This window comes from Gymnoscopelus microlampas (assembly GCF_963454915.1).
Source record: "Gymnoscopelus microlampas genome assembly, chromosome: 4".
Taxonomy (NCBI): Eukaryota; Metazoa; Chordata; class Actinopteri; order Myctophiformes; family Myctophidae; genus Gymnoscopelus; species Gymnoscopelus microlampas.
The window spans coordinates 21,723,892-21,738,104 of NC_139941.1; the positions used below are offsets into that span (position 1 = coordinate 21,723,892).

Here is a 14,213-nt window from a genome sequence, read left to right on the forward strand (position 1 = left end):
CAATCGCATAATCACATTTTTCTGGAGGGTCTAGCAGCTCTAGCTTGTAGATCCGCTATTTTCAAATAGCCAATTAAGTGCTCATGTGGCTGTGGCTCTAGTCTAGTGGCTTCATTTGGGCTTGGATTTCATTAACCTCGCATCACCAGTCTTTCCACCTCGGAGGAAAGGATTTCATAGACCTGGCTGCTTGTTTCTCTCACAATATTTGGCAACACGTCATCAACATCCACGCATGTCCACTGTGACCTTTCAGTGCAGTCAGAGCTGCACCGAATGGAACCCGACGCTTCTAGAACCGTCTTCTTAAAAAACATACCAAAACCATAGGGGAAAACGCGTTGTAAACGGCTTCAACCATGACCATGGCCGCCCTGCGTGTTTTCCGTCGCGCGACATTAATCGACCGGTTGCTTTGAATGGATTATTTTGCTCATTTTCACCGAGAAGCCTTCTTCTTCTTCTTGCTACGCCCAGTCAGCAGCCATAGTTTGGACATTGACGCTGGAGGTAAGGTTCCGTCGTCACCAGATTGACTGCCATTTTCCGCTGTGCTAGCTTAGCTGCTAGCTGCTAACCCGGCTATCAGTGGTGTAAAGTAACCAAGTACATTTACTCAAGTACTGTACTTACGTACAATTTTGAGGTATTTTTACTTTCTTCACTATTTCCATTTTTCTATACTTTTACTTCTATTCCACTACATCCCAGAGCCAAATATTGTACTTTAACTCTACTACAATTATTTGAAAACTTAAATTACTAGTTACCTTGTAGATTATTATTATTATTACAAAACATATATTAACCACTTCAGCCCATTTCGGCCATTTGAAATTTGCCGATCTACAAGCTCACAATGCGTCGCATCGTAACAAATAGAAGTAAAACGTAAAAAAATAAGTAGTAAAAGTAAAAAATATGAGTACTTTTCCCACCACTGCTAAGCGGCTATGCGCTTAGGCAGAGGGTACGTTTTGTAGCCTACCTCGAATGCGGCTGTTGCTAGCCATGAGTAGCGTTAGCTTAACTGTCATAATAATGTCACAGGCCGGGCTAGTGAAGTAGCTAAGATGATAACAATAGCCTCCCTTTGACATTCAATGTACTCTCAGACAGCGTTCTTAATATCCCCTGATGTCAGAAGAACTACTTTCACTACGATGAGATTATATCTAAATGTATTGATGACGCTCGGTAACACGTGAGAGACGGTCCGCCTTTCATTATCTAAGGCAAACATATTTAGTTTGCCTTTAGCTAAGCTAGCTTCCTGGCTATATGCGGTTTGCTGACGTGAACATTTAAATGGAAAATACAATTCAAACATTCAAAGCAGACATTATTCCACGGTGGCAGACGTTCGACCAGTGAAGTAACTAAGAATCATTTCCAAACATCTCAACATCTGAATTTATAGAGTGAATCGAGTGGAAAAACACGGGAATAAAAACGAATCTTTTACGAGATTAACTCTTCCGACCGAACGTCTTAATTTCTTGTAAAATGTTAGTGAACTTGTATTGTTGTGTATGATAAACTAGAATATAAACGGCCCGCGTTGCCACGGTAGGTTACTAATCTAAACATAAGACGATAGGATTGTTATTAGTGACATTTGCCTGTTTACGTTGGCGGCCACGTGACAAGATAGATAGGCGATGTAACTTGTGGTGATGTAACGTTTGGTTGGAGGAGCTCACCACTGATGTCTCACCTCTGCCATGCCGACCAAATCATCTGGCTGATTGCTGTTGAATCAACCGTACTGAAAAGGAATTTTATGTAACAATGCTGTGTGGTTTGTGTTTTAACAGGATACCTCACTCTGCCTCTGCTATGGCAGTTTTTAATGCCCAGGTGCTTCTGGCTGTCACAAGATGCAGGTAAGAACTTGTGTCAGCAGTTACATATTATCTTTATTGTATTGACAGAGGTAGAAATCACTGGAACCACATTGAAGAATACTCCCAATAACCCCAGTTAAACACAGACGCTCATGAAGTGATGTAAGACTCAGCAACTGTTTAAAAAGCAGTCTCACAAAGACTGAAAGACTAGGTTACTTTACTGATATAAGATGAACTGCTTGTTTTTGACTTGGTTAATGTCCAATCACTGGGAGATGGGTGTAGTAGTTAAAGACTAGAATGATCCTTTCTACAGAAATGACGACTACTGACAGGCATGTATTGATGCGAGTGAATGTGCAAAATGATGAAACATGACCACTCACTAAAACCAACTACAGTAGCAATACTCTTCCCCAAAACAAGACACTTCTGTTAAAGTATTAATTGCCAGTAGGGGGCACACTTAGAATCCTATTCATAACCCTCAGGTGTCTAGTTTAGGTACTAGCTTGTGGAAGTCAAGTTTCCACCAGAGATGTAGATTATCAGTGACTGTTATGACTGGCCTGTGGCCAGGTTCTAGTTTAAGTTTTTACATATTCCTTTCTTAGACATCTTATTACCACCTCACACTGTTAAGTAATGCCATTTCATTTTCATTTTCTTTTCATTGTCAACAGGGGATCGTATTTGCTGTCCAAGAGACAAAGCTGTTCGTCTCTCTCTTCCAAAGCCTACCTACACATAGAACGTACCGGCCATTTATCCTCCCAATACACAGCCAGGCACTCGCACCTCAGCCACCAGCACCATTGCCTCAGGACCCACACCTGTCGGACTCGCAGCTCCACCTTGCTAGCCAGGTCGCTACACAGCTCAACCGTTTGGTTCCAGGACACAAAACAAGACACTAAAGCCTCTGCAGCCCAGGATGACCCTCAGGGGATAAAGAAAGAACCCATCACCCCTTCGACCCCCACTCAACCCCCATCAACTCCCACCCCACCACCTGCTGCCACTGCGGCAGCACCACTGCCTCCGGCTCAGGAGAGGGCAGTGGTGAAAAAATCTCTATATGTGAGGATTGTGGATGAGATGAAACACTACTACAATGGCTTTCGGCTACTGGGCATCGACACCAAGATTGCCGGCAGGATGGGGTGGAGGCTGTTGCACGGACAAATTCTCTCTCGTAGGGAGAGAAGGAGGGTAAGAACTGACAGCTGTGTTGCATTTGGCCATAAGGCCATTGATTTTCCTCATCTTCCTATGTGAGCACAGCAGCAAGGCTAGGCCCAAGCATGTTGATCAGTTATGCAATGCTCGGAAGTCAATGGAATGCAAGCGATCCTGAAAAATGTTCTGTACTTTTCTGCCCTCTCTTTATCTCTTGTCTTTATACTGCCCTCAGGCCACAGCATAATCACGGGTGTCTAGTCTCTACTCATTCCCATTGTTGAATCATTTTTAGTAGAAGTAACTGTGCTGGTTATTCTGCTTTGTCACCGGTTTACTTTAGGTGATTGTTAGTAAATCAATCTGATGCATTTTATGGCAGAGGGCTGGCCGGGATGGCATGACAATCCTTCTAAACTTATTATTATGGTCTGTCGATTTTACGACAGAGCCTACTGTCACTGTGCCATGGCACCTGCCCCGTCGGCCTATATTAAACTCCTGGTGTAGCAGCACGCTATGTACTTGGGAAGTCCTGGCAGATGAGTTGGCTTAGGCATATAGTGTGCCATGCACATGCAGGGTGTAAGTTTAAGCTCATGTGCTGTGTGCCATGCTATGGCTTTTCTAACAGCTTTCATGTTTTAACTGTTTACTATGCTAGTATATGCTAGTAGGTTATTCAGTTCCACAGATACTTGTGAAGTACATACAGTTTTGTAGTTATGATCTATTCTATCAGTAAGGATTGTAAGATTTAGTATTTTCTCTGACATGCAACTAGTTTGCTAATCAAGGGATTGTCAACAGCATCAGCATATGAACAGCTATCTGAAACCCTGTTCAGTCTAGAAGCATGTGTACTTTCTGTTCTGTTCTGTTTGAGCATTTTTTACAAATTGTGAATTTAATATATATTTTTCTTTTAGTTCATTCCACAGCCTCAGACAGCACGTAGGCTAATAGCCTAGCATATTGCTATCTTTTGTGAGTCTCATTCAGTTTATTATGTTCAGTTCAAACTTTATTGTCCACTCAGCTTATGGGTGCACTGTGAACTGAATAACATTTCACTTGGGAACACAAGTGTAAACAAAAGCAGTACAAACAATGAAAAACGTGCAGACATACTATCATGTTAGGTAACTGGTGGTAGTAACAGATATTGTACCAATCAGGAATATGGAATTCAACAATTGCAAAGGAACAGCTATTCTTTTCCAGATAAAATCAGCCGAGAGAGACAGAAAGCTAAGGATAGAGCAGGGAAGGGTGATTTTAGTTTTAAAATTTCCTTTACTTTACATTTTATTTTTCTATTCTGTTATTTTAGTTTCAGTTTAGTTCTGTGAGTTGCTGGCATTTCTATTTTAGTTTTTGTACACAAGTCATTTTTATTTAGGTTTAGTCAGTATTAATTGGTTTTTGAGAACCACCCCTCACTTGACGCACCAATACTGTGCTAATAGTCTAGTGATATCCTGTTATAATGAGCATCTCTCTTAGCCACTTTTTGTTTTGTTTTAGTTTAGTTTAGGTATAGTTTAGTTTTTATTTATGTTTATGATGGGGCTTTCTGCATTTTTGACGCAAAAAAAACAACCTAAAAAAAAATCTGTTTTGCTTCAATATTAATACTATTTCTAATTTAAGGCCAGTATTTAAATTTGTGTTTAGTTTTTCACAAACGCAACTAATTATTATAATTTTTTCATAGATTTTTCAAGTTTTAGTTAAGCAATATAACCTTGGTTCAGAGACGGGGGAAACTTCTTCAGCCACATTTGAACTTGCACTATAATGTGGTTGACACACTAATCAGCTCCTTCGTGCAGAATCATTCAGGTATTACAGTATGATACACTGTATGTTAAGTAAGTGGCAGTAGCTCATCAGGTAGACTGTAAAGTGATCAAGAATGTGGAATTTAGGATTCTTCCGTCAACAATGGAAGCCATTGATCCTCCCCTGGGGGTTGATTAAGTGTTATCCTATAATTTCCTGGGATTCAGAATAAAGGCCGATGAATGTACAGTAGAGTGGCTAAATAATAACGTAACTGTTGTCTTTGATTACAGTGATGCTCAGTACCAGGAGCTAGTTCTGAAAGTCAAATCAGCTGATGTGGTCAGCTGAGCTGGTTTCAGTTGTGTTCACAAAGCATGAAATAGGGCAGGCCATTGTAGGCAACTCTCAGGTAGGCTTCCTGGTTATTAAAGGGGGCTTCTCAGTGCATGTTCTCATGTTTTGTCTGGTTCGTGGGACCGTAGAGGACACTGTTACCTATTTAAACACCTGCTATCCTATTATGTTGTCAAATCAGGTACATCTGCTAAATTAAGGAGAAGTGTCGTATTTTCATATTTTGTAGCCCTTATTTTCTTAACTAGATAATATACTGTCTCATGTATTGTATGTTATTATCATCACATAGATTTTTATTAAAAGCTTGTCTTGACATTTTAAATTGTATTTCAACCTTTTGCTATACAAAAAGAACATGAATAATGAGCCTGTATTTGACTGCTGTAGCTGTATACATTTCTTTAAATGCCCATTGCTAACAGACGTTTGTCAGTTAAGTTGAGGTGCAACTGTATTTTACCAAGTTCTTCTAAGTGAAAGTAAATGATATGAATTTACTGTATGACAACAACTGAGAAACACAGGCACACCTGCATGCACAGTAACCCAAGCTGTGTGACTGCCATGACAGAGTTGTATTTGAGCTATTTTAGGAGACTTGACAGCGCTAAAGCACACAGTGTGCCTCTGATATACAAATGCAGTGCCAAAGACTGTCATACTGACAGGGTTGGCAAGATTTCGCAAAAGGCTCACATTAAGTCTCGCTTGCCATGAGGAAACTGAAACTTGACCAGTAATCCTGGCACCCTGATGCCAGCTACTCATGGCTGTCTCTTTCCAACTCTCTCTTTAGCTTATGAGGACCTGTGCTGACCTCTTCCGTCTTGTGCCCTTCACGCTGTTCATCATCGTTCCTTTCATGGAGTTCCTGCTCCCTGTCTTCCTCAAGCTCTTCCCAGAGATGCTGCCCTCCACCTTCGAGACAGAGTCCAAAAAGGCATGTTTACATATACACTCTGAATCCGAAGCATGACTGACTTCATGGCTCAAGTCTATCCCCTTCTTACATAACCTCATATAGGGTGTGGGGCGGTGTACCGGTCATAGCTGATGCAAGCAGTTGGTCACAGCCATTTGAGACAATTGCTTGTGACAATGTTATCGTAACGCAAATAATGTTTAGAAAATTGCCTTGTCATATCAGATTCTCATGTGTTCAAGAAATCATGTACTGTACTGTATTGTATTGCTACCATTGTAACAATACACCTTGATATGAGTTGCCATTTTAGACCTCAAATGTCATATCAGATTTTAGAAATCATGTACAACACTCACACCTTCCCTCCCCTGTAAAGGGTTAAATCCAGTAGAAGCAGATGGTTCTTTTCTGTTAGGTTCATTAGTTCTGTCAGCTCTGATTTTCCCTGGTCGCTCTGGGAACACGGCTGAGTGACTCCCAGATATGCCCACGTGCTGCTGGACAACAGAGGTGTCTGGCCTTTCAGACACCAGATGAAAAGAGCACTGGTGTTTTCACCACAGACTTGTTTTGTGACGTCATGGTGAGGGACTTTGCAAAACAATACTAAGTCAATATTGTCACATTGTGATTTTTCTTATTTTTGTATAAGGAAAATAAGAAACCACGCTGCCATACAAATTAAACAAGTGAAATTGGAAGTGATGACAAAATTGGAATTGGAACACTAAAATGAAATGTGTACTTTCTCTTGATTGGCTGAAGATTGGCCACCCACTTGAAATGATATATTTTCTGTTAATTAAAGATATGGAGAGACGGGGAGACCCCTGTTACTGAACAAGCACTCTATAGCAATAATTCATCTCACAATATAGTGCTTTAACCTTTTAACAAAGTAAAGCTTTGTTTAAACCAAACAATATCTTACCCTACCTTTTTAATATGAGTATATACTGTACGTCCACACTGTAACCAATAAATCTTCCATCCTATCATTGAGGCAGAATAATGGTGTAGTAGAGGGACCTGGCACTGACAATAGACTTTCCTACACTGTTGTGTTTAACTTAGTTTTCACAACTGCTTAAAAGTTTAATTCTGAGCTCACTCTCTGCAGGAGGAGAAGCAAAAGAAGGGTCTGGCTGCAAAACTGGAACTGGCCAAGTTTCTCCAGGAGACCATCGCAGAGATGGCCCGCAGGAACAAGGCAAAAACGGAGGATGAGACGCAGCGCTTCTCTACATACGTACAGAAGGTAAAACCAGAATGCTTTGTTTTGTGTTTTGCACTGTAGTTCTATGATATGGCCTGGATCATTAACTCACCTACCTGTCTGTGTTGCTTATCGCTCAGCCATTCATTAACCCGCTGCTTATGCCAGAGCTAACAGTTGCTGCTCTGCGCAAGCAGAGATTCAAAGGTCACATATACATCCCAGGTAGCTGCAAACACGTGATCAATAATGATAACTCGCGGCGGCGTCTTTGTTTCCGGTGCTTCCACACAGCCATGATTACCCTTTGCGTCATTGAACCGTATCCAATCAATGTCTGTCTCGTTGCTCAGGTGCGTCACACCGGGGAACAGCCTACCACCAAGGACATTGTCAAGTTCGCCAAGCTGTTTGAGGATGAGCTGACGTTGGAGCACCTGGAGCGCCCCCAGCTGGTGGCTCTGTGTAAGCTGCTGGAGCTGCAGCCCATTGGCACCAACAATCTGCTTCGCTTCCAGCTGATGATGCAGCTGAGGACTATCAGGGCGGACGATGAGGTGAGATTTGGGGCAGTGTTGATGTCCTCAAGCTCTCTGTACCGTACTATTGCATTTTCTTATGGTATTTTGTCTTACCTGTTTCTGTGTTTTACTTTAAGGGTGATTTATACTTTGTTGTGCAAAGTGTCATGTGCCGAAAATAGCTGATCTACAAGCTTTACTGCTGTTGATACTATGACAACTTAATCACCTGGGGTTCAATCTTTATCTTATTCTAATGAACAGAATGTACAGTAAGAGTTCAATATCGGGATGTCCAAAAAAAGATATACAATTGAGGTATTTAGCAGACGCTCTTATTTACAGTGTGGAAGTGGCATGAACAGTTGAGTAGAGCGCCAAGAAAACAATGAAGTGCTACAAAGAAACTAGGATAACTGGTACACTAAATAACATCCATGGCACCTGTGGACAAGTTACCAACATACAGTATGTAGATTCAGCAGTTTTGGAAAAGCTTTTATTGAAACTATCTTTAACTGCAATTCAGAAACAACATTTGGCCGATAAAATAATGTTATGGTTGTGGTGGTGTGGTTCTGGGGTCATGGAGGGAGGATAGAGGTAGTGAAACGCTGCAGAGACAGAGTTGTGGTCAAATGAGGAAGTGTACAGGGTGGAGAGCCACCCACACTGGTGTTGAACTTTCTCTTGCAACCTGCTCATGCCGCATTTAAGACGACGCCCTATGTTTGCATGCTTATACCAAAGTGTAATTTTTTTTGTTATCGGAACTTCCAGTTTTACGTGTTTTCCTTTATCTTCATGCGTTTCTCTCCTCAACACCTATTGTCCTAAACTGAATGTGATTCCATTTCCACCCTCTCTGTACAGATGATCGCAGGAGAGGGTGTGCCGGCCATGAGTGTGTCAGAGCTGCAGGCTGCATGCCGTAGTCGAGGGATGAGGTCTCTGGGTCTCACCACCGACCAGCTACGTCAGCAGATACAGCAGGTGAGGCTTTATACCGCATTCACACTAGAGGTGACAAAGCAACAGGCTACGACTACAAGTCATTTTCGATGGAATTTGCAATCACCTTCTCAATTCCTGCTCTGTTCCGTAAATGGAAGAAATGCCATTAATTCTTAATGGTAACCAATTCCCTGTGCTATTTAACCCTACCCTACAGTATGGCTTGAGTAACACAGCAGCGACTCGGCAGCAATGTACCTGCGCACACTTGGTCACTTTGTAGTTTTTGTCGTTGCTAGTGTAAATGCAGCATCAAAACATCAGTTCCGTAGTGTTGAGTTTGTTGATGTATTCAATTGGCCTTTTTTGGGGGGAAATTGTAACAAAAATGTGCTGTTTTTATTGCATGTAATTAAACCGGCTCAATGTATGAGTAGTTCAACAAAGTGTTAAGAGATTGTCTCATTTTTTAAAAAGACTACATTATTTTTTTAATGTATTACTTCGGATTCAATGTGGTGCAAGATGTGTTATAACCGAAAGCAGTGATCTCATGTTGGTGGCTTCTGTGGTTTTCTCCTGGTAGTGGCTGGACCTGCATCTGAAGGAGAATGTGCCTCCATCCCTGCTGCTGCTCTCCAGGGCCATGTACCTGACGGAACTCAGACCTAAAGCTCCCGTCATCCCCCCTGTACCTAAACTAGAGGTTAGATGCACACATACTCAGAAAAAGTCAACATCTACAGCCTAGTTAAATCTAGTAAGCTGAGGCTGTTGTACAGTCCCATGAATGTACATATTAGAGAATCAGAGCAGTGCACATGAAAGTCCAGTGTTGCATTCGGGTCGTTGAGTAGATGGTATGCAGGTCACGGACATTATGTTCCGGCCGACTCAGTAAACCCGTAAGTCGTACTCTGAAAATCTCCACAACTTGTATAACTCCTTTCATTGTTCCTGGCTCTGCCAAAGGGGCTCTTATTTGTACCCTGAATAACATGACAATAATGATAAAGGATGGTATAGAGACTTTTGTGTTGGCAATGGTACGTCTCCTGAAAGTATCAGATAGACTTGTCATATTGTATTCACAATCTTCTTTTTGGGAGGGAGGGAGTGGATGATCTTATATTTTTGTTGTTGTTGTAGAAATCTAACCCTCCTCCTGTGGAGAATACAGAAGCAACCTCTGCCTCCACCGACAGGCTGGCCGACCCTGCCCTGGTCATCAAAGACAGACCGGTCAGCGCACTCCTTTGATATACCATAAAAATACACAGAAAGTTTCCAAAGTTCCACAAGGCTCTCGAGTTTTATGAAATATTTTCGATCTAATGTGTCTTTCTGTCCATTTGTCTGTCCAAGGTAGAGGAGGTGAGAGACAAGGCCCCTGTGCTGTCAGACAAACCTCTGTCTCCTGCTGAAGTCCTTCAGGTAAGTCTCCATGGAGCACGGGGTTTTGTGTTGTCAACTGGAACCAGTATGACATTAGAGCCAAGGCAGGGCTTCTAATCCAGTTAGTTTCTGCTGCTGGACACTTCATTCATCTCATGTCTGTATCAGTATGAACCCTTTATGTACCTTCATGGTGTTGCTGCTTGCTGTTGAGAAAAGCAGGCCAGACATGGAACTTATGTCGCCACCTACTGGATGTGTTCTTCCCTGCTTCATTGCTAAAGGTAGTAGTATCCTCTGAGGACTTTCTGCTAGAAAGGGGACAGGGGCATGCCACCTAAGCTTCAAATAACATCCAAAAGTGATGAAACGGCATGCTTTCTGGCTCACTGTGTCACAACATTAACTCCACGTTCCTAAGATCACAGGTTGAAATCCCACAGCGAGTATACTTGACTCTAAAGCATATCCTGACAAATGTTAAGTTAGTGTGATTTGGTGTGGAAGGAAAAAAGGAGGGGGCAAGTACAGACCCCTGGGCTTCCGCGGCCAATGAAGTATATAAGATTTAAGTGGTTAAATACCTATCGCCCAAGTTTAAATTGAAGGCACAACTTATTTGTGTCCAACATATAACATACTTTATATGTCTAAATATCAGTTGATATGTGTGAAGTGTGATATTTGTCCTAAAAAATATGTGAATTCACAATCCTTTGGGAAATAACGTGAGTGTTTGTGTGCGAAATTGGAAACCATGTATGAAATTAGAAACGGTGTACGGATAATTGGACACCATTCCGCTAGGTAACTGAAGACTTTGAGGTTTCATTGTAGCATAGGTTAGACGAGCAACCAAAGTAGGTTACCGTATGTCCTGTTTTTTTATTTCATGTTTTTATTGTTATTACAAGTCCTTTATTGTATTTGACAAAGTTGAGTTAAAGAGATCTAAAAAGACTGCCGCTAAACTAAACTGTCACTACTTCCACAGGCCAAGGCAGCTACAGATGTGGCTCAGAAGAGCAAGATGAGTGCCAATGGTGTCTAAAGTGGGGCAGGGGTCTCGAGGTCTGGACTGGATGGAAGACGGACTTGGCTGTGGCACTTGGTGTCCTTGAGGGGGTGTCGGGGCAGCAGACACACGTTAGGCTATCAGCTGTGGACAACGCCATGGCTTGCCTCCGCTTTATCTCTCACAGCCTTTTTAAACATCTTCTAATCCTCTCTCTAGGCCAGAGCGATAGGAGGCTCTTGGCTTGGCATAACTCAAAATTTGTCGTCCCAGTCCCGCAACACAGGTGCCACATGGATCTTTGGTCCAGGACTCTTGTCCCCTGCTCTCCATTCTCCTTCTGTAGTAAACCCCCCCGAAAGACGTTTTACTGCCAGTTTGAGCACACACATGCTTTCAGCTTAACTTCAGCAGCCTCTAGTCTGTGTCTTCACCCACCATCCTTTCCTAATTCATGCACTCCATTCAGTTGCCACTGTACCAGTACAGGTGGACAGTGTATTGTTAACCTGGCGTTTCACTGGACTGGCAGACCACTGGCAGTGGGATGCAACTGATTTACTGTCCGTGAGGAGATGGCCCAGTCTGGTTAACTGTGTGGATGGCGTCCCCTCTGGTCTAGACCATCTCCAAAAGCTCCTCCTTTTGTATATTTGTAAATACCCTGTAAATTTATCTCAGTGTCTGACATCACAGCAGCAGCTGCTTTGTACAGTTTGCTATGCAACTCCCTTACGTTATCTAAAACGAAGCAAAAGTTCTATGAACTTAAACTTTTTATCAGTTTTTATTTGTTCTGATTGTTTAATCGTTAAAAGTGTTAGTTCAGACAGTAGTGGGAGTCAGCTGATGAGAGATGTTTTTCTGAATGATTGTTGGACTGCACTGTAATCTCAAGTAATCCACAACAACAAAACTACAGAAACCTCGTCATTCTGATGACCTACTGATCTGGACTGGCCTATTCGCAATGAATGAAGTGGCATTGTGTAAGCACTAGAAGCTGTAAATGGCAAGCAAACACGGGTTAATTATTTTGATTGTAAGAAAGAGTTCACTCCTTAGTCCTTGTGAGAGTCTGCAGTGATGTGCATTCTGCCTCCACCGGTAAGAAACTGAACTGACAATCTGTGTAAAATTTGCCTATTTTTTTTTGTATCTGAATATACCGTGTATATATTGTCTTTTAACACAACGATGCTACTCCCTTTGATTTGTGGTAATTGAACATTGGAAGAAAAATATATTTGGCGCTAATTGACTGCTACTGGATGTTCTTTCCCATGTCCTTTGTTTAAGCTCAAATGTAATTAGAATTGTCTAATAATTTATTGGAGTAGCATTTAAATTCTGAGGCCACTAATGACAGTTACACAAAGTTTTAAAGTTTTTTTGTTTTTGTTTGTATAATATTTTGTAATATGGTTCCTGAAGAGCTGAAATAATGAGTATGAAAGGCCAATTTACCCTGTTTCATGAAGCGTTGGCTTTGAAGGTTGTCAATCGAAAGTTTACCACGAAAACGTACTGTATGCTTGCGTGTGTGTGTGTGTGTGTGTGTGTGTGTGTGTGTGTGTGTGTGTTTGATGATGCCTTAGCCCTTGGGAGAATTGTTTTACATAAAGTGGATATTGTTATCCCCCCCTTCATTCAGACTAACCATAACATCCATTGGCACCAGATTCTCACTCTCTGGATTAAATTGAAGAAATTGGCATTTTCCTCCTATTACACCTTCTTTATTGACACCCATGTTCATGAGGTGCCATTGGGTGAATGGCACCTCATGAACATGGGTGTCAATGAAGAATGGGCATTTGTTTTAAATAAAGGGTGAAAGGCTTTGGTTTTATTGCATTTTTATTATTTTCAAATTATATTGGTTGCACATCCTGCCATTTCATTTTATGCTTGGTTTGAGAATTGTGTGCACATTGGCTTTCATGGCAACGTGTCAATGGCGCCTAGTTGCATGGATGCACTTTGACCTGTTTCTCTTCTGTGGAATCCCACCCTAGTCCATCCTCTACCATTATCGTCATTGGCAGAAAAGTCACATTTTCAAGTCACAGAATAGAAACATGTAAACGGTTACAGTAAATTAGCTCATGTGCTGCTCTGCTGCCAAATCTAGCCAAGTCTCCCCTCAAAGCAATGTGTAGATCTACATTGATTTATAGGCTAAGCAACAGACTAAGTCAGGAAGTTGGTGTCTTGAGGTAGAGGTAAATGTTCCATTTAAAACAGTGCTTCGTTCACAATAACACCATAGTCAGAAAGGCATCATGTTGTGTGAGGCTCTGCATACTTTGTGATGAGTTGATCTGGACGACAGTTTTCTCACCCTGCCCATTTGGTCACTGATACTGTGTGTTGCATAGGCCATTGAACAATATATCTGCTATTTTATCCGCATTAGTGGGAGTGACTAGGCTGTAAAAATGTTTGTAGCTTACTATTTCCATTTAAAAAGGTGTTGCAGTCAGATAACTCATTGGCCTGTATTAAGATAATGCATTGTACCGTGTCAAATGAGTATTTGGGAGATTAAAAGAATACACATGATTAAAGTCATGAAACTCTTTACTATTGTGGCTTGTATTTTCATGTCAACAATATGTAGACAATCAATACAACTTAAACAGTCCATTCAAAGGTTTACATATCTGAGTGCATTTGGGTAATGCACTCAGATAATTTTTCTTATGCTTTAGTGGTGTGCTCTGATGTGCTCTAGTACATGATGGCATATTGGTTAAGCTGTGGTTGCTAACGAAAAGATACGATATTTTTGCGTTGATCTTTGGTAATGCCTCCGTTATGAGTATGACTAGATTGTCTCCACTGTATGACCGTTTATATTTGTGAACAGCAGATGGCGTCATTATTCAACAATAGTTGAGAATTGAGGACATGGGGACAGTGAGTAATGGCATGCATGCATATCTTATGCTTCGGTGCTCTCTGATCTGGTTTAATATGTCATAATAGCGTTGTAGTTTAGCTTTGTTAG

At 41.5% G+C, this 14,213-nt stretch overlaps 1 protein-coding gene across 1 annotated transcript; it reads left to right on the top strand.

The window, feature by feature from the left end:
* The first annotated feature begins 257 nt into the window (after positions 1 to 257).
* Positions 258 to 13,784, top strand: letm2 (leucine zipper-EF-hand containing transmembrane protein 2). The gene is made up of 11 exons (XM_084055675.1): positions 258 to 510; positions 1,818 to 1,886; positions 2,534 to 3,062; positions 5,971 to 6,114; positions 7,220 to 7,357; positions 7,669 to 7,872; positions 8,710 to 8,829; positions 9,377 to 9,496; positions 9,940 to 10,032; positions 10,156 to 10,224; positions 11,180 to 13,784. The coding sequence occupies exons 2-11, from the start codon at positions 1,840 to 1,842 to the stop codon at positions 11,234 to 11,236; spliced, it is 1,521 nt and encodes a 506-aa protein (XP_083911801.1). The 5' UTR covers positions 258 to 510; positions 1,818 to 1,839; the 3' UTR covers positions 11,237 to 13,784.
* Positions 13,785 to 14,213: the final 429 nt, after the last annotated feature.

What these genes read in the sequence shown, in the direction of transcription:
- letm2 (XM_084055675.1), top strand. Translation starts at nt 1,840, where the DNA reads ATGGCAGTTTTTAATGCCCAGGTGCTTCTGGCTGTCACAAGATGCAG. An exon ending in CTCGTAGGGAGAGAAGGAGG is followed by an intron (nt 3,063 to 5,970) that starts GTAAGAACTGAC and finishes CTCTCTCTTTAG; the next exon opens with CTTATGAGGACCTGTGCTGA. An exon ending in CCCCTGTACCTAAACTAGAG is followed by an intron (nt 9,497 to 9,939) that starts GTTAGATGCACA and finishes TTGTTGTTGTAG; the next exon opens with AAATCTAACCCTCCTCCTGT.